Source organism: Abramis brama (genome assembly GCF_963993115.1).
Source record: "Abramis brama genome assembly, chromosome: 5".
NCBI lineage: Eukaryota > Metazoa > Chordata > Actinopteri > Cypriniformes > Leuciscidae > Abramis > Abramis brama.
In genome coordinates this window covers 11,324,476-11,349,330 of record NC_139967.1, presented here as the reverse complement: position 1 = coordinate 11,349,330, position 24,855 = coordinate 11,324,476, and the positions used below count along the sequence as shown (strand labels likewise).

Genomic DNA, 24,855 nt, shown 5'->3' with positions numbered 1-24,855 from the left:
GACGTATGGCCGTTACCGGAAGCCTGTGATTATGGTTTATAAAGTTATAAACAGGCTTACAAAAATACATCGCTTCACTTCAGAAGGCCTTTATTTTACATCCTGAAGCTGTATGGATTACTTTTATTATTGATGGATGTGCTTTTTGGAGCTTCAAAAATTGTACCATTCACTCCCATTATAAAGCTTGGAAGAGCCAGGATACTATTTTATATAACTCAGATTATATTTGGCTGAAAGAAGAAAGTTATATACACATATGATGGCTTGAGGGGGAGTCAATTATGGGATAACTTTCATTTTTGGGTGGACTAACCATTTAAATCGAGTATTTTTCGTACACTGTATTATAAATACTGAGCATTTGACACACAACGTTCAGGAGTTACACTAAATGGTTTCAAATCTGGCATTCATTAAAGCCACAAAACTCCAACGAATGCTTTATTTGCAAATGTGATATAAACGTAGGCTACACTTAAATCGAGTGACAAAAGTTAATTCTACTCAAACTCATCTTAAACATGATAGATGGCTACTGAAGTATGTCAAGTCAACAACAGGTGCACAAATATCACAGTTGCACATTTTTTTTCGGCACAAATTTAGTCCCCAAAACACACCCACCATTCTGTCATGTGGATGAAACGCAATAATCCAGGGGGAAATGTGTGCTTGGTGTCACAAACAATCAAAGAGTACAGTAGGACAGCCGGACAGGTGATCACAGCATATGCGGTGCCATGACAATTCAGCAGCGGGAAAACCCGTTAAGCGCATTAACAGAGAAGATGAGTCGCCTCCAATCCACAGTAACAAACATACGAGTCCGTGTTACACTTACTTGTTCATCTAGAGTCACACCTTTTTTTTGATAGCCTATATAACTTTTATCATAACCTGTTAGTGTTACCTGTTGCGTGAACCGGTTTCAAATAGCCCACATTTCAATTTTATATCACACGCTATTTCAAGAAGCACATAAACACAGTAAAAGTGAGACAATGCAATAACAAGAAAACTGAAAAATATTAAAAGGTCCCAAACACTTAACTTACCTCGCACGCACAGAAGCGACATTGCTGAGATTTTATTCCAACACAACACAGTTATGACTTAATCACCACCTGTGGCATTTGCCACTTTATTTCCTCCCCTATCGAAATGATATTTGAAATTGCGAAAAACAATCGTAGTTGTTTAAATTCATCATAAAAATAAGAGTGAAGGACCGACTGTGTTTGCAACGCGCCTGGGGAACTGTTCGGCGTACCCATGGCGTTAGTGACATGAGCACGAACCAATCGGCTTCAAGGAAAAGGAGAATGTGGGCGGGTCTAAAAGATTATGGGTCGAATAACATTTTGTACGCGTACAGGTGTGTAAAGCCCTCTTTAACCTGCATATTTTACAACATCTGTATCATTATAATCATTTAAAACAAACAAATACCCTGTGGATTTCAACAATTAACTGTAGGTTTTGAATTTTCAATTTAATGAAGTGTAAAGTTAGACATTTTACAGCTCTAGTCGAGACAAGAACAATGTGCATATTCTTAAAAAATATTTTTAAATCGAAAGAAAATATAGAAAAAAATAAGAAAAAACGAACAGTAATGTTTGATTTCTACTGATTTAATCGCATCTTTAGTGTAACAAACTCTTACATCAGACTGTGGTGCTGCCTTTTGAGTTTATGACTTGGATTTATGTAGCCTATGTTGTGATACAATTGCGTCATCTAGTGGTGATCATATGCTGCTTCATCATTCAATCTAAATGAATTTATATTCATAATTATAGTCATATTAAAAGTATCAATCTGATTTAACAACACAATCAACGGTATGAAGATGCAAATTCCTGTACAGAATATATTAAAAGGCCAATTCAGGATTAAACGTTGTTTAGTTTTCTTAAACCCAGTGTTGTTAAGTTTAGCTTAATTGTTATTTGCTTTATTAAAATTATTTCTATAGTTCTGATGGATTTAGGTTTTAACGACTTTAAACAGAAAAACAAATGAACAGGAAATATGATTTTGTGGGGTTATTTAGGGAAAAGTAGCCTATTGTTGGTTTGATTATTATTATTAATTCTAAAAAATGATTGTATTAATCATTGCTGGTTTCTTGTTTATTTTAATCCACCTGCTCTTTTGTTTGAATTCATTACTTGCATTTTCTTATATTTCGCTTTGAGAAGCTCCTTTAAAGGCGCTATAGAAAAATTATTATTTTTATTACAAATAATTCCATAGGACAAAAACGTTTCTCCACCAAAGCGGAGAAAAGGGAACAGATAGCACGTGTACGGGGGCGTGGTTTGTAAGACGTTGCCTGACACGCAACCAATGAGAATCTATTTCGTCGAAATATATTACTTTTATTCAAATTTATTCAAATATAGTATTAGTACGCAATTGTTATTGGTTCGTGGACGAGAAAGCGACCAATCGCTTAAATGACAGCCCTTCAGCTGTTCGAACGTCCCTCCTCCTAGTTATTTTTTAGCAAATCCCGGAAGTACTGTTTTAAAGGGACAGAATAATTTCATGGGCGAGGGCTTTGGACCAAGAGCCAAGCAGAAAATAGCAAAGGCCCGTTGGCATAGGACGTGGAAAGAAGAAGAAAGGCAATCAAAATAGCTTTGTCGACATTTTGAAACCAGGATCTTGTACCCTCATCGGTCAGATATACATTCGTTACACTGAGGGATATCAACGCAGACAGTTTGACGTCGATTACACTGAAGATCTTGAGATCCTGCCTGCTGTCTAAAATAGCATCAAACTCTTTCTCCAGATATGATGGGAATGTTAGTTTGCTGACTGCTGCAGTCCTTGTCATTGTCATCGTTATATGTTTGCTGTGGGTGAGTTCTCTTTGTGCTACCATCCTCCTTTAGATCACTCTCATTTCACCATTTATATATAGATCAGTCTCATTTTACCATATGCGAAGGATCTGAGATTATAATGACGAAGGATGAATTTTTAATGTGTAAATTACCTCAGCAATCTCACTAGTCAATCATGTATAGGCTATACCTTATTAAGCTAAACTCTTTATTTAAATCTAAGATTAAATTATGAAATGATCCCCAGTCTGAAATAAAGATCCCCTAGGTCTTTTCCATCTATTGTATTTGAAATGATCTCACGTGTGATTGAAAATGCCTGATTAATCACAGTCTGCACACACAATGCATACAGGGGCTGCTGTATGTTCATGCGCAGGGGGGCGTTTCTGCTTTGTCTGATTCATGCTATTTCATCCACTGAAGGCAACTTTCATCAGTGCAAAAGGCACAGGCATTTCTCATCTCAGTGCCTCTCCTTCTTTATCCTTTAGTTTTTATTTTCTTTTGTCCTTTTTTGATTTATTACATTCTTTGTGCTTGAAGTGTGCATGATTCTGTTTCTGTAATGTTACACCCCTAGCCATGGGCCCATATGAATCATGCCTTAGTTTGAAAAGGTTTGCCTGTTTGCTTCAGAATCGGCTGCTGTTGACACTACACTGCGAAGATATTATGTTGTCCTTGTAGCCTAATTATCAGATAAAATCGAGAAAGACAGGATTCAGTGTCAGAGTTTTGGCAGTGGGTGGGTGTGCGCACACAGGTTGCAGAATATGTAAGAGGCAGGCATCCATCCTGCTCATTACTGATGCCAGACAGGACGTCAATAGAAAGGCACAATGGAAAACTGCAGAGTGATTTCTATTGTCCAAAAAAGAAAAAGAAAAAAAAAGATGGACAGAGGATCAGCAGTGACCCCGAGTGGGCTCTTTCTCTCTGTAAAGGGCTCACATGTCCCAAAAGAGCTGCAGGTAGAATGTGCCCTTTATCACCAGCTTGAAGTCTGAATATTAAGAGCTTCAGAAAAGCTCCTTAATGCCCTTGCTGTGTGACCTCTTTTTTCTGTGTGCCCGTCAGCAGAAGTATGTATTACATCATTGGGTTAGTGAGGGAAATGCATGGTAGGAATAGCTGCAGCAAATCAGAAGATAAGCTTGTCAAGCTGGTGTAGGAAGCAAAGGCATGTTGGGGATGGTTATTCGGTGTGAGCTGTCTTAGCATACGTCTTCAAGGCCTGAAGCGACACCTTTTCTGCAACCGATACGTGTAAATGTTAAATGAGGGGTTTCAATTCAACATCTCCCCTAAATCCTCTTTCTCTCATCATGTTTATATATCTCTGTATGCACATTTGATCTGCTCTCATCTTTTTGAAACATTTTGTACCTTGACTTTAAATAGCCGTAGAGATGCCATGGATGGTTAATCATGATGATAGCCAAACCCACTCTACTGGTGACTTAGATAAGGATTTCAACAATAGGAATTTTTCACAGATCAGTATCACTGGGTTAAGTGTGTGCATGTGCACAGGTCTGATACAAGCAAGGCTGTTAATCATTCATTTAAATATGACTAGCCTCTTAATTTTAAGAATTAATAGTAGTTTGAATGTTGCCATAGGCTGTAGCTACAGTATATATGTATGTGTATATATATCTATCTATCTATCCCAAACTAGATTTAGCCAAACTACAATATTAACTCCTACTGTTTTACAAAATACTGAAGTTCTGCTGTATTGCCACAGAACAGGCTATTTTTAGCAATGCCTAAGATGTATGTCCTGTACTTTGTATAGTACTTTGCTTTTGCTAGGCTAATTGCAGGTTAGCAGGAGTTTGTGTGGAATGGATTGTGTGTGTGTGTGTGTGTGTGTGCGCGTGTGTGTGTGCGCGTGTGTGTGTGCGTGTGTGTGTGCGCGTGTGTGTGTGCGCGTGTGTGCGCGTGTGTGCGTGTGTGTGTGTGTGTCTAGTACTTTTTGTACTAGAATAACACATTACCATATCTTTTCATCATCTTTCTGCCTCCATATCCCAGCTCCCTTTTTCTCTGCAGTTATCTTTCATTTCACCTTTGCCCTCAAATCCACCTTCCACCATCTATTCCCTTTCTCTAATTACGCCCTTACTCTGTTTCAGATAAGTAAATTTGTCACCCACAACCCCCACCTTGGAAAGCGTATTACCAAGGGCATGTTACCGTCCTCGTTCATCAGTGTCAGCTGCTAATCTCTACAGTGGGACTAGCCTTGATATCTAGCATCAGCTCTGTTTTTGTCATTGTAGTGACATATACAGACTTCCACAGCTGATTCCTCACTGTGTTTCTGTGCCTTTTGTTAGGTAGGCTATAATTTTACTGATCTATTTATAGCATGCATACTCTGGCATATGGTATGTTATAGAGGTGTGGATCTGTAATGCACACAGATCATTCAAAGATTGTGCAAGTACAAGATTGCTGTACCGTTCCTCTAAATAGCTGTTAAGACACATTTTTCTTCTGGAATATTCTGCTCTTTTCTCGAGTAGTCTTGAGTCTCTTTTTCTTCCTCTTCGCAACAACAAAAGTGAATAAAGTATAAAAGTTAGCATATTGAAGGTGTGACTAGCAGAAATCGCATCCTGTGTATTTACATTATCTGTGCAGAGAGCACCGGATTGCACCTTTTGTGTTCTCACTTGGCTCATTGAAGTGGAAAACAGGAAGTTGAACAGCTGACTATTATAGCGTCAGTCTTGTGGGACTTCAGTTCTGGTTTAAAGTGCTGTTATTTGCCTTGCATGTAGACTTTTTGTTTAAAACTTGTTAAATGTTAATTAAGCAGTTACTTTATATGCCTACTGTAACAACACTCACACTGTTGCCATTCAAACAGTTAAAGAAAATTATATTAATTTCCCTTGGTAGAAATAATTATAAAATACGGTAATTAAATAAAAATAATAAAAAAATATATATGATAAACCAAAACATATTTGATCAATACAATGATGCTTTCCTTTCTATTGTTCATATGTTATTTGCATAAACTACTGTTTAAAATTTGAGGTCAGTAAGATTTCTTTTACGTTTTTGAAATAAGTTTCTTATGCATTTATTTGATCATTTAGATATTTAAATATTGTTACAATTTAAAATAACTGTTTTCTATTTTAATAAATATTTAAAATGCCATTTATTCCTGTGATGGCAAAGCTGGTCATTGCTCCAGTCTTCAGAAATCATTCTAATCTGAACAGATGTGCTGCTTAATATTTTTGTGGAAATACTGATACTTTGTTTTCAGGGTTCTTCAATGAATAGAAAGTTCAAAGAACATAATTTATTTGAAATAGAAATCTTTTGTAAAGATAAATGTCTTGATCCATTTATAAAAGACAAGCACCAGTTTTTACATAGAAAAAAAGTATAAAATAAAAAATCAAATTTGACAGCTTGAGGGTTTTTTTGACTGAAAAGGGATACATGGAGGAAGGGGAGGGTTAGAACATAGCTGTGAGCTTTAACAGTCCCTTATTGACCAGTTGATCCCAGCTTCAGCTCAGATCCAGAATAGCTGCAGGGAAACTATTTAAAAGATAATACAACTTGTTTTGGAGATGTGACAGAGAGCAGTGTTGCCTACTTCAGTGATTTGTCAGCATCATACACCAAATCTACGCTGAAACACCACTGAGTGTGTGTATAGGCATCTTTGTTTGCACTTGTATTTGTGTGTACTGTTATGCTTCACTCTGTATATCTGAGTTCTCAGAGGCCAGCTGAGGGCTGGCTCATGTCTCAAGCCACGCCCCCAAACATTCCTTATATGGGCACGGAACATGAGCTCTTAAAAGAGAAGCGTGTGTGTCTCTGCAAGGCATGTTTTCAATTTAAGCTCACTAAACGCCATGCATTGCAAGACATTAGAACTCTGCAATGACTGGTGTAACACCTTTTCCCCTTTTACAATACGCAAAGTAACCCTCAAACACTCAGAGCATAAGCTCTCTGCACCACAACCTCCCCCTCTACCTCACTCACTGCATCTAAAGAGATGAAATTAATCTGTGTCTGCATGTGCTAATGCTTTCGTTTAAGTACATGCGGAATTACCTCTCCTTATTTGGAAGATGCGCATGCATTTGAAAGAGGTCTGTGGCATGTTGCCTGCGGACACATTTACACAAACACACACAACACACACACCCTTCACACCCATCAGAATCTCTGTTTCTGTGCAAGGGCAGATAACACACTCTCATGCAGAGACGTATCCGCTCAGCTGTGCACTTCCCCTTTGAGCTCTTTTCCTTTTTTCTTTTTTTTTAAATGCACAGTATTTGAGTAATGAATGCTCATATGCATTTGTATGAATGCTGAACTGTGCCTATATTTGTGTACATTACAAAGTCTTTTATGCTCTTATGCTGCATTTATTTGAGGAAAAATAAAGTAAAAACAGTAATTGTGAAATGTTATGTATATAAATGTTTTATATTTTAAAATGTAATTTATTCCTGTGATGGCATCGCTGAACGTTCAGAAATCATTCTAATATGATGATTTGGTGCTCAAGAAACTTTTCTTATTATTATCAATGTTGAAAGCAGTTATGCTGTTTGATATCTTTGTAGAAACAATCTTTTTTTTTTCAGGATTCTTTGATAAAAGAATTCTTCTATTTGAAATAGAAATCTTTTGTAACCTTATAGATGTCTTTTTAACTTTTTTTCAATTTGATGTGTCCCTGCTGAATAAAAGTAAAATCTTTCTGACCCCAAACTTTTAAAGTTATCACTAAAATTAACGTGGATCTCTTCATTGGCATATTTGCCTCCAAAGTAACGCTCTGGGTTGCTCTGGAATGCCTGCATTAGACAAGAACACACACACACACACATACACAAGCTGGCACTTATGCACACAATAACTCACTGAAACTCTATGAGGGAATACATTGCCTCTGCAAAACAAGCTGAACAGGTGGGCGGGACTTTTGAGGTTTCCCTTTTACCTTTACACCTATCAGGACAGTCGCTATGGCATCTGATCCCCCTCCCTATGACCAATCAGACAACAGCACAGCCGGCCCCACTCTTACATGAGTTGTGTGCTGACTGAGCAAGCGAGCACGCCTTCAGTTACCAGCTGAGAGGAAGTAGGCTGAAAGGCAAAGCAGAGGATTGAGAGAGAAACAAGTGGTGAGAAATTCAACAAGAAAGAGAGAGCACAAGAAGGGAGGGAGGACTAAAGGCGGTATACCAAAGCTGCTTTCATTGTTTTGAAGTTATTTGAGGGGGGAAAGATGTGTGTGAGATGGTGGTGGTGGTGGGGGGATTTAGAAGTGAAAAGTGAAAAGTGGGGTGGGGTGGGGGGAACGGGGGGTGTATTACAGAGTTTATATGCATGTGCCAAAGGGAGCCTGAGAGAGGTTTTGTGTGTGAGTTATTGAAAGAGGGAGAGAGGGGGGGAGTTCGGGAGGGTGGAAAGAGAGATTCACAGTTGGGCATACCAGAATAGCAGTGCAGAGAGAGCATAAACAGCGAGATGTGCCTTTACAGACTGCTTGAACAAGAAACCTTGATTGGACCTAAGTCTTGTATGTTTCTCTCTCCTTTCAGGGGAGGAACAGAAATAAAGGCCAGCACTCCCTCATCATTCCATGCAAGTAACCTTTCAACTCCTCACAGTCTTGAAGCAAGAACAACCACAACTTTAGAGCACCGACAGAGAGGACTGAGAAACGGACGTGTAGGAAAGGGCTGGAGTTCTTAGAGAGGTGAGTCAAGAGGTTAACATTAATTCTGTACTGTCTATGGGTGGTTTAAACAGTGACATGGCATACTTCATCTAAAACTATTGTAAACATCTTGTTTAAGTATTGTTCATGTAGTTTGTATTAATTGAGAGGCTACATTTTGAATAAGTGTAGGCCTACTTTTAAAAGTTCATTTGTTACACCACATGCTATTTAAATGAACTGTAAACTAGCTACAAGCTGTAAAAATAGTGAAAACCCAGTTAAGGCACCCCAATTATATTTAGAACCTATTTTTTTTATTGAGATTGTTTATGAGTCATTGACATTTCTTTAGCAGTGACATCAGTGTCCTGCTGTGACATGTTATACTTTATCTAAAACTGTTTTAAACAAAATGTTTTCAATGTGTATTATTTTTATCTTATAAATTCACGTTGTATGCCCTTGTATTTAAATGAGAGGCTACATTTAGAATATATTTGTACTTTTAAAAAATTATTTGTCATGCACCAAAAAACTTCAAATTATCTGCAAATTAGTTGAAAACTTTAAAATGGTGAAAAACAAATTGTATGCTTCCCTTTATATAGATTTTAACTGAAAGTTTTGCTTACGTTTGTTTATGAGTCAGTGGAATACTGGTGCAAATGGTGGATAACTTTAAAGAAATGATGACTAGTTTAAGCACCTACATATAAATTATGCTTTTAAAGTTAATGTGGATTTGAACCTAAAAACTTTATTTTGCTGTATATATCATTGGAAGTGGAAAAGGAAGTAGTTTCGTAGAGAACTTTGAAGAAGAAAAAAAGCTGTCTCATGCTTTTTCTTTTTGTCTTGTCATATCTGTCAATGCTCAGAATGAATCAATGACATCATGCCCCATCCTGTGTCTAGAGATAATATTTCAGCTATTGGTTTTGCAAACTGACAGGCTTTTAGTTGTGGAGAGATAAGCATTAGTCGGAGGTGTGCTTGTGAGTCTTTGTTCCTGTTGTAGTTTATAATGACATTTAGTGGCTTCCTCTGTTATAAAAAGCCAGGTGTTTTGTAGAAACCTCAAGGCTGCACACATCATCACTGTACCTTAAGGGTAGAGGTCTACACTGAAACCCATGAGATGTTCTTTCTCGGTGATTCACTTTCTCACATGCGTGGTGAGAATGAATTCATTGTTTTTACTGTTTGAAGAATAACACCTGTTGGGTATATGCATGCGGGTATATGCATGCCTTAATTATGTCGCTACGATTCAGTGGGGGAAGAAACTCTTTCAGCTGTATTTTAGCTTGACTGAATCAAGAATTGTTTGTTTAAGTAAAAAAAATAATACTTTCTTGACAGGTAGAAGATAGATGAGTTTTTGACATCCATAAATATAGAGCAAAACTAGCTATATCAGGCTCATAGCTATGATAAACAAGCTCCATGGTGGCTCTATAGGGAGAATGGCTTGCTTAATAAAGCTTGTATTCCCAGAATGTTGCTTGGACTCGGAGGTCAACCATGGAAACAATGTTTGAAATGAAGCTCCAATGTCATTTTTGATTGTTTAGTCATAAAGTTTCCCTTGGTTTCTATGAGTCCTTCCATCTCTTATCTGCCTTGTTCCTGAAACTGAGAAACTAGAATGTGAAGAAGGAAATATTTTTGCTTCATTCTATAGCCATCAGCTTCATAATCATCACAAACAGATGCGCAGCTGCGCATTCAAGAATTCCAATAACTAAAGAATAACACAGATGTCTTCCATTGCATTGTGATTATATACAATAATTTTGTTCTTGATATCCCCTTAATTTTCTTCTAATCATCTTATGGGGTTTTTCCATTGCTCATTTCTCACTAAGGGCATTAAGACACTATTTTCTGTAAAGCTGCTTTGAAACTAGCTGTATTATGAAAGGCATTACACACATTAAATTGACTTGACTAATTCTTGGCCAACTTCTTTTTCCTAAATGATAGGCTAACATAGTAACCAGAAAAACACCATAAAGCTGACAGCTACCCAAGTTAGTCTTGGTTGTTTGGCTTCCCCATCTATTTTCTTCCGCTCTGTATTGAATTCTCTGGGGGATGAACATTCTTGCTTTTTTCTTTAACAGGCCTAGTGGATAAACTTAGCTCTCAGTGTGTCCTTGAATTGTTATTATAACCTGGAAAACAATTCATTCCAATGGAATTACTAGATTTGTAGATGCAACCATATCAAGAGAGGTTCAGGAATAGGACTAAGCTGATAATGAAATCATGCAGTCGTTGATTGCAATAAATATTATAATGACTGGTAAAATTAGTATGTGTAAAAAAAAAATAGACTATTTTGTTGCATAGCTGAAGAGTGCATTACGTATATGAAAGTGTGTAGTCATATCACTGGCATCGTTTGCTTTGAATAAACACACTTTACATCTCTCATCCTACCCTCTGAGCAACATGTTGGTGTGTGTAACACCAGTGTGTTAGCTGGTGTGTGTCTTGTCAGCTGTATTTGACCTGGGGTTTAGGCTTCTATTCATGCTGAGACGAAAGATTCACAGCCAGGCTCTGAGGGTCTTACATCATGTGCATCAGACCACCATATGCTTGGCCAACTATGAAAAAAAAATGTATTTGAAAGAAGTCTTCAGTGTCACATGATAGTCCAGAATTCATTCTAACATGCTGATTTGTTGTTTGTTGAAAACAATTAGGCTGCTTAATATTTTTGTGGAAACTGAAAAAGTATTTAATATCTTATTGACAATGACAAATCTTACTGAACCCAAACTTTTGAAAGGTAGTGTACTTTGTCTGTTGTGTTTTCAGTTATTTACATTGGTTTTGTATCTGTCTGGTTTTGAATCAGGTCCTGGAATGCTGTTACAGATTGTGTTTTTAGGTGTCCTCTATGTACGTCTGGACCTTTTGAATCTTATTTCAGATCTTATGTCACTGTGAGGTCTGCCCCGTTAGCCGTTTGTCAAAGCGATGCCTAAAATACCCTCAACCCCAAGCCTTTGGTGGAGTTATGCTGTGTGACCTCACAAAAACACTCTCTCCTTCAGTATTCATTTCTGTCTCTATCTCTTTGCATCTCTCCATGGTCTAATTAAATTGGTCACATAGGCCCATAATTTGAGTCCTAAATTTTGCTAGTGAACTCAGACGCTCAGGAACATGCCACCACTATAAGAAAAAAAAAAAAAAAATCCATAGAAAAACATAAAAGGTACTGGTAATTTTCTGTACTGTACTGGTAATTAAAACCCAACACAATGTAATGTGTAATTCAAAATATGGGCGAAAAATCGATATGGAAAATTCCTTCATATTACCACAGTACATTGTGCCCTATTTTTAAAGACTTTTTTAGAGTGTAAGCTCCTCCCTTGAGAGGCCACTGAATACTTCTTTCAAGCAGTGTAATGCAAATGCTTCTCTTGGAAAGGCCAAATCCTCAACATTCTGTCTTTTTTATATTTTGTGCTTTTATAGCCATCAGACTGACATACTTAAGCTTCATTAGATGGTGCTCAGTGCATCGCAAGATATGTCACTCTACTGTTCAAAATTTTGAGGTCAGTAAGAGTTTTTTGAAAGAAATTAAAACTTTTATTCAGCAAGGATTAATTAAATAGATGTGACAGACATACATTTATAATGCTACAAAATATTTCGGTTTCAAATAAACACTGTTCTTTTTAATTTTCTATTGATCAAAAGAATCCTGAAAAAAGTGTATCACCAGATCTACATGTATATTAATCAGAAAACTATTTTCAACATTAGATTGGTGTAACATAGCAAGTAATAATTAAAATAAAGATTTACTGAGCAGAAAATAAGCATATTAGAATGATTTTAAGACTGGAGTAACACCTGCTGAAAATTCCCCTTTGCTATCACAGGAATAACATACATTCAAATATAATTTGTAAATTGTAAGAATATTTCACTATATTACTGTGTTTTTCATAAGTGAGCATACAAGCCCTCTTTCAAAAGTACTTAAAAATCTTACCCTAGTTTAAAAATCTTATCCCCAAACTTTTGATTGTATGGTGTATATGAAATATGTGAATCCGTGGCCGAGGCTACATCAGAGTCAGGGTGGCACTGGCCCACTCAGATTGATGGCTGGTTCATCCAATCAAATGAGACACAAAATATTTTTTTGAGGGAAAGGAGAAAACAAATCACACATAGGCTACATTACAAAAAAAATAGGATCTTAGTTGCATATCAAGTTTCAGAAATAAAAAATTATTTTAGTGTCTTGATATGCATAGCCTAACTGTGACAGCCAATCAATAGGCTAGTAGTACTGTTTTAGCCAATCACAAAGTATTGGGGGAGGGGAAGACGAGTTTACGTTTGCTAGTGAATTAAACTAATATTCAACACTCACAAGGCGAGCATGTCGAAACGGATATCTTTGATTAAATATTTTAAAAAAACAAGAATAGAGTCTGTAACTACACTCGATGTCGACAGTACAAACACATCAACTGATGACCAGCAGCCCACAACGTCATATCCACCAGGACCTCCTCTCAACCCAGAGCCCATCCTTCAGAGAAAGCAACCTACCGGTTGATTTATCCACACTCGATGAACCGCCTGCTCGGCCCCATTTACGCAGGTTTCCGTGCACAAAAAAAAAAAAACGCAAGTCCAGATAGTTTGCGGCCAAGTGGTACACAATTGAGGTCCACCCTATTTCACCAAGGTCCACTCACTTTAAAATTTCTGGCCTCGCTACTGATGTGAAGTGTATGATTAGGCACCTCTTCACTCCCAGAGCTCTCTTGTGGTATTCATGATTTTTAGTGCCTTTCAGATTATGATTTTCATAATGCAGTGGATTTGTCATTCTCTTCCCCCTTTGGATGTGATGTATGCATCCTTAAGACGGCTAATTTGAAAACAGCTTAACCATACATATATATGATCACGAGACAGTGGTGTAAATAATGGCCCACATTCGACCGACCTATAAAGGAATAGTTCATCCAAAAATAAAAAATCTAAAACATTCTTCAAAATAGTTTTTTTTGGTGTGTTCCACAGATGGAGGTCATACAGATTCAGAACAACATGAGTGTGATTAAATAATAGAATTTTCATTTCTAGGTGAACTACCCCTTTAATACACAGCGCTGCTTGAAGATAATGAAAAAGGAAGGACAAAAAGATTCCTTCAGCTAATGCGCATTCAGACTACATGCATTTAGCTAAGCTTCAGTTGATAATGCTCACTTATATCGCGTTTTCCCAAAAGCCATTACTTAGGGCTAGTGCTTGTTCCTGTTTTTGTCTTTTTAATGAGCTGGACTGCTCGTTCTCTGATGCAACACAGTACAAAGGTTCTGTTGTGCGTCTCCGTGTTTTGTCTGCCAGTCTTGATCCCAAACAGGCCTGAGCTCTAGAGACAGTGAGCCAGTCAGAGCAATGTAGTACAGTCTGTTCAAGCATGTGTCCTTATCAGATGGCACAAAATGAGTTTAGTGAGTCATATGATTGCTCTTTGTGTCTGTTCCCTGTTAGTGTGATTTGTTTGATTGATTTATTGACCAGTAAAACAATGTCTTTTGTAATTAAAAGCTAGATGACTGATCAATTTGAGCTTTGACATTTAACCTCATCAGCGCATGTGTTGACAGCAATTTACCAGAAAACTTGACTTTAAAATCGGTTTACAATGACTGATTCGGATCATGTGCAGGTTGAACGGTGGGATGGTTACTGATTTGTTGTCCATTTAACCACTTTTCTCTGACAGGTTGTGTCTCTGGAATGCCTGGCTCAGGATGCAGCCGCTGAGCAGTTCACTCCTTTCAGGAGCCAAGGGGAGGCGTGATTGGCCGCTGGCCTTATCTGGGTGGAGCTGTAGGAGAGATATTATCTATTCATTGGCACGTTCTGCAAGGCCCCTCCCACCTCACTGACGCTCTGCCCTTGGTAAGTAAACTAAATGCATAGGCTATACTATAGCCCTGTTCAGACTGCCAGTCCAAATCTGTTTTTGTGCATAGCCAATTGGAATCTGATCATATTTAGCATGTGTAAATGGCCAAAAAATTCCATGAAATACAGTTTTTACTAATCTGTTTTAAGATGCATTCAAATGTGGTTTGAAATCCTATTCAAATCATGTTTCTGGAAATCCTTTTCAGTCTGACTGCTCTGATCCAATTTCATGTATCTTTTCTGCCTATGTTTATGTGATGTTCTCACGCCACATAAAACATAAACTGCAGACGCTGTTGTTGAAAACATGCTGAAATACGTTGCAGAAGCAAATCGCATCTGAACAGTCGTGATGCACAGTGTGATTCCACAGATTCCAATCGGATACACAAATAACCGGACGTGGAATGACAGTGTGAACATAGCCTGTGATTACTGGTAACCAAGTAATTGTTTTGCAGGCTTGATCTGTCGTCAAAGTTTAGTAGTCCTAATGTTAGGTGTGTCTTGAGTGTGTTAAAACCTATTTAACATGATCTGTTAAGTGCAGCACAAAAAAAATCGAGTTTATGTCCAAAATTTTATTCATTTCATTTTATGAAGTGTTTTTATGTCTCTATATAAACTTGATTGTCTCTTTGACATTTTCGCTTGCTAATTCTCTTTTGTCAGGCCCCTGTAAGCTGCCTGTGTGTCTGGGAATGCTGTTTTTGCATCAGAGGGGCAGTTTTGGAGATGGGCGAATTCAGGGGCTAAGGACAGGGTCAAGATTCAAGGGTCAACACAACTCAGAAGCTGCAGGGGTGGATGTAGAAGGGTCTGAAGCCAAGCTGCAGGCTCCAACAGGCACGTAGGTTAGGAAAATGGTCATACACACATTTATTTGTATAAATGTATTTTATGACAGTGTTTCTTGCACCAATTTATAGCAGTGACACTCCCTTTTGTTACTCTCCCTTTAGTTGTGAATGCGATCTTTCAGATTGTATTGAATGTGATTGAGATAAAAAGCCTGTGTGGCAAGAAATAATGGCAATGCATTGTCCTTGCGCACAACTAGCAAAAACAGACATAAATTCACAAACGCTGCATATATGCCAATTCTTCGTTTTAATTAATCAGAAACGCACAATAAAACCAGTGTAGTCTGATTCCCAAAGTTGACTCATATGAGCCAGTTCTTTTTAGTGAATCAAAACCATACAGCGAAAATAGATGGTCTGATTCCTGAATGAATTAACATATATAAAAAAAACATATTTAGTGTAATTAGCTGCCGACTAACTGTCTAAATGACAATAGCTACATTTCATGCCCCTAAATAATCCATTTGTAATTTGATGGCTCAGTTGGATTAAAAAAAAAAGTTAAATCCAAATGAAATGTCCATCGGATGGAAAGGGGTGGTGTAGACCTGATCGATCGTTAGGTGAAAACTTCAATGGGTGAAAAGACTCTTTTCTCAAATGGATAAAAAAATGAGCTGGTGAGCTCATGAACAAATGAGCTGGTTATTTTTAGTGTACTATATATAATGTGTTTCATATCAATTTGCTTATGCTTGTATACCTGTTTGTTGTACTTCAGAAGCAGTGTGCACTGTGGAAATCAGCTTGTGCTAACTCCATAACTGACCCTTGGAAACTACAGCCTTCCATCCACCTAGACGGGAAGCTTACTTTCACTTTCACAGCCTTGTTGCACTTGTTCTGACATTCTAGAACTCTCTAGAGCTTGTGTCTTTATTATTTAACACTGCACAACTTCCCTTGAAACAATCACCCAGCACAAGCAAAGTCACTATGCGTCACATCCACGTGGAACTGGCTCGTAAAGAGCCGGCCGTAGAGCTTCCAGCCCAGAATGGCGATCTGCCTCTGCCTAGCACTCAGAGCGAGAGCCCTGAACCTGGAGTACGTCGAGTAGTTCCCAGACCTTTTGGAGAAGAAGAGATCAGACTGCAGAAGGTCTACCAGCTGTCCATTCTCTCACAAAGAGGTGGTTTTGGAGAAAATCAAGAGACTCTGCGACCCATCAGAGTAGGCATGAAACGTAGCCTAGAGGGGACGTCGGTCCCTGTCGCCCACAAGCGTCTTTTCCAACCGGACGATGATGATGATGATGAGTCCGATGGGGAGGTGCTGTGTGGGTCTGGGGTGGAACCACTTTTTTACAACTCGTTCCTTGAGCACAGAGACTCAGAAATCCCAAGGTCTCCTCCCCTTTCCCCTTCGCATCCACCAATTCCTGGTCGCCGCCCAGCCCAGCACAACCACGACAGGCCTGTCCCAGACGTCTTCGCCCCGCTGTCCCCAAAATCTCCTCCAATGGTGGACCCCCAAGGCCCTCACTCTACCTGGGGTCACTGCGAGGGGAGTCCTCCTACCTTTACTCCCAGGACCGAGGCCTCCACAGCAGGAAACGTCCCGGCTGGCTCCAGCGAAGAGCCACAGAACGAAGGCCATAACTCTGTGGACGTCAAGAGTATGTTGTCTGCCACAGAGAGCAGTTGGGCACCTGTCCCATTTTCAACACCCGCTGAAGCTGTTGAATGGGGGACAACTTTCGAATCTTCTCCTCCACCATTGGAGACAAAGACCTTCTCCTCTTCCTCCTCCTCCTCTAATGGACTGAGCTCTCTTGAGAAAACACCAGGGGAAGCAAATAGCCAGATACCAGGATCATCCAATTCCTGTCCAGTGAAGAAAAGACTTCTCTCCTCCAGTGATACAGGGGAGTCCTGCTCAGAGGATGAGGGTCCATCTACATCAAAACGCAGTAGGCTGGCATTGTTGGCACCTGGGCTCGGATTAGCGTCCTGTCGCAGCACTGATGCCAAGGGTGCACCCTTCTGGAATCATCTACTACCCTCAGCAAGAGAGCACACCAAGGTGAGATGCAAATAACTAGAAATTAAACTGAAGGCCCTTCCACATGACTTTACAATGCAGCTAGATATACAAACTTACATTTTAACCACCAGCTTAGATTATTTGCGCCTCGTAATCCAATTATATAAAGACCCTTACATCTTTAAAATGAACTCAATGTGTAGCCAATTAGTAAAGCACATTACTATCATTCATAAAGCAAGATGGAAAACAAAATGGATATCATGGCATTCAGAGCATAAAATCATTAGAAATTCTCTGTGAATAAAAAAATAATAAGGTACAATCATTTCTGACTAGTGTTTGCAATGCTTTTCATGTAAAGATAAAAACAGCACATTGTGAGAGATGCATTGAATGTGAGTCATGTGTAAAAGCCATAATTTAAGGGGGAAAAAACACACCAGATGTTTCCACATTATGAATGATTACAAATAGGAATGGAGATGGAAAGGTGCTGATTAAGGTGCTGAGAAACGTTTTCTAGGCAATGCGTGCATGTAAGTGTGAAGGGGCGGGAATAATCTACTACCTATTACTGACAGAGTCATGATGAAAAGTGATTAGTCGGATGGATAAAAGACATATTGGGAGTGAGAAAGTGAGAGATTTTAGAATATGTGTGCTTAATTTTCCATTGCAGTACAAAAAGCATTGGGACTCCAGAACAAAGCCCATTGACAGAGCCATTGTTCAAGAGGTGAGACCTGCCTCACCTGACCTAAACCATATACACATACAGGTTCTGGCCAAATTCAGTTCCAGAATGAGCGAATTTGGGTGAAAGGGGTTACACGGACTACAGAGGCTCATATACTGTCACTTTCATCACGACGGTGTCAGTGCTCGAAGGCTGAGCTCAGGACTGAAGGGAAGAATAAAAGAGAACGTGAAGGACAGAGAAATGATCATAGAAACAGGCCAAAGAAGAGACAATCACAAAGAGGAAGGAACAAACAGAGGTTTAGTATAGAGAAACAAAGAGATGAATAGACTGAAATAAAGGAGCAGACTATCTGAAAATGTACAAGTTTTATACACAGTCTATAGTTAAGTCTAGCTGATATTTAATGATAATATTTAATAACTATTATCAGAATGATATTATGGACTACTGTGATATTGCAGCTACATCTTCATCTGTAAGTACTTGCAGTCTTTTTTGGTTTGTTTGTTTGAAATCTCCCATTGACATTAGAATGTTCAGCATTCAAAGTTGAATGTGATTTCAGATGTCATAATGGGCCTTCTTTTCCCAATATGTTATCTTTCAAATCTCTCAAACACTTTTCTTTTGTTGATTGTCATGAGGAGATTTAAATCTAGTTACACGTTTATCAGCAGCCTGTTTTTATATGATAAAAAAAAATGGACCTCGACATTAGTTCGCCATTATTTTCTGATGCAAGTCTTTTTTTCTTAAACAGATTATTGAAGAAAAACTTGGTATTAGTTGTAACATCTTTTTCAAACTTCCTTTTCAGACTGCTACAGACTGTTCGCGATCAAGTAGAAGGCTCAAAGCAGGGAGTCGACTCAAATCGTAAGTCATCTTTTTTTATTTTGTCTCAAAACAACTATTTTATTGTATTATATTAATATAAAAATTTGTGTGTTACTTTTTGTTATAGTCGACAGTTGCGCAGTGGACGCAGAACAGACACCAGTCGCTCCTGTAGTTCAGTCTCCTCTTTGTCCTCCATTAGCAGACCTCTTCTTGGCAACTTTGAGGTACACTAAGCTAATAAATAAAATACTAAATCAATATAGATTTAGATAGATAGAAATAGCACAGTGTATGATGGGCTCCGACTCCAATAATTGTATTTTTGAAAGCTTCAGACTATGATTTCACCCAGTCGGAGGATATCAAACATGTTGGATATTTTGAGCTGATTTATATTGTTTTCATTTGTCATGCGTCTCCTAGTAACAAGGTGCATGTTTCTGTTTGTGTTTGGAATGACTTGAACGTCTGGTAGTGTGTGATCCTCAGTCGTTTAGTGTAATGCCCGGTTTTTCCTCTATGTACAAAGTCGGCAAGTATGATGCCCACATTTTATTTTGTTTTAAAATGTGTAAAGATTTTAAAAGTTGTGTAGTATATCCCAGCTATAAAACAGTGACTAATGTTTTAATGCATTTCTGATTGGGTTTTGTTTGTGCATTTGTCTGAAGGAGTCAATTCTGAAGGGCCGTTTTACTCCATCTGGGCGGATCGAGGGCTTCACAGCAGAGATCGGGGCTAGCGGCTCCTATTGCCCACAGCATGCAACCTTGCCTGTGCAAGTGACTTACTATGACACCTCAGAGCACAGTGCCCCTTCTCCCTTCCTGGTATATACTTACTACCTTTGCATGTTGAATCCATGCGGTTACGCTAGAGGATTCTTTCTCAGCACTTGTAAAATGCCCATGTATTAAAATGAGCATGCACCTAGCCTAGTGAATTTAGAGGTTTTTGTAAAATGCATTTTAAATGTCATATTTATTTGCCATGTTTAGGGGGTGATCTTGCTAGAACCACTTGGAAAAAAAGGATACAGCGTACCCAAAGCAGGGACCATTCAAGTGGTGGGCTCTCTTTCTGTTTCTTTCCATTTATTTATTTATATATATATATATATATATATATATATATATATATATATACACTGCTCAAAAAAATTAAAGGAACACTTTGAAAACACATCAGATCTCAATGGGGAAAAATATCATGCTGGATATCTATACTAATATGGACTGGGTAATGTGTTATGAACGAAAGGATGCCACATCGTTTGATGGAAATGAAAATAATCAACCTACAGAGGATTGAATTCAAAGACACCCCGGAAATCTAAGTGAAAAAATGATGCAGCAGGCTTGTCAATTTTGCTGAAATTTCATTGCAGCAACTCAAAATTGTTCTCAGTAGTTTGTATGGCCCCCACGTGCTTGTATGCATGCCTGACAACGTCGGGACATGCTCATACTGAGACGACGGATGGTGTCCTGGGGTATTTCCTCCCAGATCTGGACCAGCGCATCACTGAGCTCCTGGACAGTCTGAGGTGCAACCAGGTGATGTCAGATGGACCGAAACACAATGTCCCAGAGGTGTTCTATTGGATGTAGGTCAGGTGAGCGTGGTGGCCCTTCAATGGTATCATTCCTTCATCCTCCAGGAACTGCCTGCATGCTCTCGCCACATGAGGCCGGGCATTGTTGTGCACCAGGAGGAACCCAGGACCCACTGCACCAGCATAGGTTCTGACAATGGATCCAAGGATTTCATCCCGATACCTAATGGCAGTCAGGGTGCCATTGTCTAGCCTGCAGAGGTCTGTGCGTCCCTCCATGGATATGCCTCCCCAGACCATCACTGACCCACCACCAAACCGGTCATGCTGAACGATGTTACAGGCAGCATAACATTCTCCACGGCTTCTCCAGACCCTTTCCTGTCTGTCACGTGCTCAGGGTGAACCTGCTCTCATTTGTGAAAACCACAGGGCACCAGTGGCGGACCTGCCAATTCTGGTGTTCAATGGGAAATGCCAATCGAGCTCCCTGGTGCTGGGCAGTGAGCACAGGGCCCACTAGAAGACGTTGGGCCCTCAGGCCACCCTCATGAAGTCTGTTTCTGATTGTTTGGTCAGAGACATTCACACCAGTGGCCTGCTGGAGGTCATTTTGTAGGGTTCTGGCAGTGCTCATCATGTTCCTCCTCGCACAAAGGAGCAGATACCGGTCCTGCTGATGGGTTAAGGACCTTCTACCGCCCTGTCCAGCTCTCCTAGAGTAGCTGTCTGTCTTCCTGGAATCTCCTCCATGCTCTTGAGACTGTGCTGGGAGACACAGCAAACCTTCTGGCAATGGCACGTATTGATGAGCCATCCTGAAGGAGCTGGACTGCCTGCGCAACCTCTGTAGGGTCCAGGTATCGCCTCATGCTACCAGTAGTGACACTGACCCTAGCCAAATGCAAAACTGGTGAAAAACAGTCTGAAAAGATGAGTAGGGAAAAAATGTCAGTGGCCTCCACCTGTAAAACCATTCCTGTTTTGGGGGTTGTCTCACTGTTGCCCATCTAGTGCACCTGCTGTTAATTTCATTAACACTAAAGCAGTTGAAACTGATTACCAACCCCCTCTGCAGTCGGCAAGTCTGGCAGATTGAGTGGACTTAGCCAAAATTTTGAATGTTTACAACTCTCATGCCCCTCCCCCACTACCAACGAGCACCCGCCCATCGTCAGTGCGTGTGTACCTGATTTTCTGTGAACGCGTCCGTCTCTTCAGCATCGATCAACACCATGGACTCGGAGGTAGGCTGCCCTGGCTAATCTATCCATAGATAGCAATAACCGAGGAATTGGAAGCTTGTTAGTAGATTTTCTCTCCGCCATCACGCTTCGTACAATCTTCAGGCGAACTTCAGGCGTGTCGTGTGCATGTGATATTGTAATGTGCGCGTCTGCGCGAGCGAGGGGGGATCTGTGGCGTGTGCACGAACTGTGATTGACAGTCAGATCTCACACCCCCCTGCGCTGATTGGACCTGATGAAGCGGGAGCGGTGGATTTTTGCAAAACAAATAACATGCTCCAGGTGGAGTTAGAAGCTCGGGTTTTTTTTCTAAAACCAACTTAGTTATGTTGTTCTGTCGGATTATAGTGTCAATTTCACTGAATTTGATCAAAAAAATGTTGCCGACGGCAGCTTTAACTGACCAGATCAATATCCCAGGAGTTTAACTGACTTGATGCTATTCTCTGATTAAAAAGTGTTCCCTTTATTTTTTTGAGCAGTATATATATATATATATATACATTTTTTCTATAATTTTTTCTTATAATCCTTTGTTTGAACTATCATTGTATTGTTGTCTTTTTGCAGACCTTATTTAACCCCAATAAGACTGTGGTTAAAATGTTTTTGGTGACGTATAATTTTGGGGACATGCCCGTTAATCACATGACCTTCTTGCGCCATCGTATCTTCCTGGTGCCTGTGGATGAGGTGGAGGGGCAGGAGGGCTCCTTGTCTGACAGGAAGAAGATTCTCTGCTACTTGATACACCTCAGGTAAATGCTGACAGGATGTACACTATTGTTCAAAAGTTTAAGGTTGGTAAGGTTTTTGAAAGAAGTCTCTTTTGCTCACCAAGGATGCATTTATTTGAACAAAAATATGGTAAAGACAGTAATATTGTGAAATATTATTACTATTTAAAATAACTGTTTTCTATTTTAATATATTTTGAAATGTAATGTATTCCTGCGATGGCAAAGCTGAATTTTCAGCAGCCATCAGTGTCCCATGATCCTTCAGAAATCATTCTAATGTGCTAATTTGATGCTCGAGAAACATTTCTTATTATCCACGTTGAGAACAGTTGTGTATATGGGCTAGTTTGCAACTAACTTAAAACTAAATAACTGTATTAAACATATTCTATCTATAGAGAATCATAAAAGTAATTAGTAGGTTATTTACCTCTAATAAGTGGTAAATGAAGCAAAATAAACCTGTTTTTCCTCTCTTCTGTGTTTGCACATCTCAGATTCCAGAGTTCAAAATCTGGGAAAATCTACTTGCACAATGATATCCGGCTGCTATTCTCCCGCAAGTCCATCGAGGTGGACACTGGGATTCCTTACGAGCTGAAATCTTTCACCGAGGTGCCAAGAAACCCCAAATACTCCCCCAGAGTGTGAGATTGTGATGCCCTGCTGCAGTGGGGCAGAAGGACCGCATTAATAAAGATTGCAAGACAAGAGACCCCTGTACACTTGAACACAGACACACTTGCACTCATACATGCATACACAGACAAATGTATGTACATACACACAGATATCACACCCTCTTGAGGGCAAACTCTAGAACTGAGTGTGTAACATGCATGCCTTGTGACTAAATTGAGTTTTCCTCTAGTGCCGTTAAACAGTTAAGCTTTGCCCTTCACTCTGCCTGCACCTGCCCACTGTGGACCAGTTGTAAACATGCCCACCAACCCAGTCTAAAATGTTGGGGACCATCAGTAGATAAGGACTTCCTCGATTAAAGAGGACTGATTGGATGTACAAAGAGGTACAGTATGATAGACATATGCAAGCAAATCATTTGGAAAAGGAGACTTCTGAGGCCAAGATTGAAGTTTCAACAATGGACACCACCAGTAACTTGCTCATTGGAGGGGATAAGAATGTTCTAGAAAGAAAGAGACCAGCGGAACAGAGGACTGAAAGTACATCCATTCAGTATCTGCATTGGTTGTAAAGAAGGGAATAGACCTCAGTATTTTGGACATTTTCTCATTTTGGAAGGGCAGTTTGTAGGACATTGCTATTTCAACTTCTTCTGCACAGTCCAACATCAGAGCAGAAAACAAACTGTAGTATTTATGTTCGCAAATGTCTTAAAAAAAAAAAAAAGAAAAGAAAAAAAGCAATATGCTTCACAACTAGAGTGATTTAATTTTTGTGGAGATAGTAGGTGCCCTCTCTGCTAGGATGAAGGGAAAAGATTGCCAAGTGAGAGATGGTGGAGAGAGGGAGGGAAGAAAACGAAGGGAACGGGAGGGAATTTGGGGTATTTAAAATCAGAAAATGTTGTTTATGTATATTTTAAAATTGATTAAACTCTGTGACTTGCGGGTGAAACCAGTGTTTGACCGTAATTTGCCAAGGGATACTTGAGAAGCAATGCCAAGGTTTGCACCTGTATGTTTTGTGTATGATCAATAAAATACATTCACTTACAACATAATAAAAAGCAAGCTTGTGTAGATTAAGTGAAAATACCTCCAGTGTTTCATGCCAAGAAGGCTCAACCGCAGTCCCCACTGCCTCCTCAGAGATTTGTGGACACAAACAAGCTGTTTGGGCTTTAGCATGCAGAAAAATCTGCTTGACTGCTGCTGATCTGAACAACAGTAAAATCTTGGACTGCTTTATAATATCTGGCCCTTTTTTATTTGATTAGCATTAGGCAATGCCATTCACCAGTATGAAACCGGTTAAACAGCATTGTGAGTTTTAGTAACCTTTAACATGAAAATGGCGGTGTAGTTCGCAATGGTCCTGTTATTATGAGACTGTTACAGTATTAATTTGTTGTTGAGATATTATAAAATAGTTTATATTAGTAGAGAGATAACTGATGGATTTATTTCTGTCATTCAATGGTAAGGCATTGCTATTTTTTTTTATTTTTTTTATGGAAAATAATTAGCAGATTCCTAAGATGACTTCTAAATATTTTGTTTATGCTGAACATGCATTACAAATAATACAATATATTACAACCTGAGCTCTAGGGCATCACAAGGCACAGCATTTGTTAAAAACTGCATTAAGATTGGAAAGAAAACGTCTGGTTAATCAGTTAAATTATAGTATGTAGAATTCA

At 39.2% G+C, this 24,855-nt stretch overlaps 2 protein-coding genes across 10 annotated transcripts in view; one reads left to right on the top strand and one right to left on the bottom strand.

Moving 5' to 3' along the window:
• LOC311083067 (uncharacterized protein) overlaps window positions 1-1,200 on the bottom strand; it is a gene marked incomplete at its 3' end in the record, with an annotated part of 45,986 nt that extends 44,786 nt beyond the window's left edge. Inside the window, exon 1 of the mRNA XM_084114318.1 lies at window positions 1,059-1,200. Coding sequence (XP_083970444.1) covers window positions 1,059-1,080 — 22 coding nt within the window. The 5' untranslated portion in view covers window positions 1,081-1,200. The remainder of the gene's footprint in view (window positions 1-1,058) is intronic.
• A 1,337-nt stretch (window positions 1,201-2,537) lies between these two features.
• atosb (atos homolog b) lies at window positions 2,538-23,899 on the top strand. 9 transcript variants are annotated; one of them, XM_084114606.1, is made up of 11 exons: window positions 2,538-2,876; window positions 8,474-8,631; window positions 14,381-14,559; window positions 15,241-15,414; window positions 16,156-17,459; window positions 18,944-19,002; window positions 19,091-19,190; window positions 19,638-19,796; window positions 19,965-20,033; window positions 22,339-22,526; window positions 23,006-23,899. In XM_084114606.1, exons 5-11 carry the CDS (start codon window positions 16,371-16,373, stop codon window positions 23,157-23,159), a joined length of 1,818 nt encoding a protein of 605 aa, XP_083970732.1. In that variant the 5' UTR covers window positions 2,538-2,876; window positions 8,474-8,631; window positions 14,381-14,559; window positions 15,241-15,414; window positions 16,156-16,370; the 3' UTR covers window positions 23,160-23,899. The 9 variants fall into 9 exon arrangements, with proteins under 9 accessions (XP_083970732.1, XP_083970729.1, XP_083970734.1 ...); XM_084114603.1 differs by having other exon boundaries at window positions 15,241-15,422; XM_084114608.1 differs by having other exon boundaries at window positions 2,557-2,876; window positions 15,241-15,418.
• Window positions 23,900-24,855: the final 956 nt, after the last annotated feature.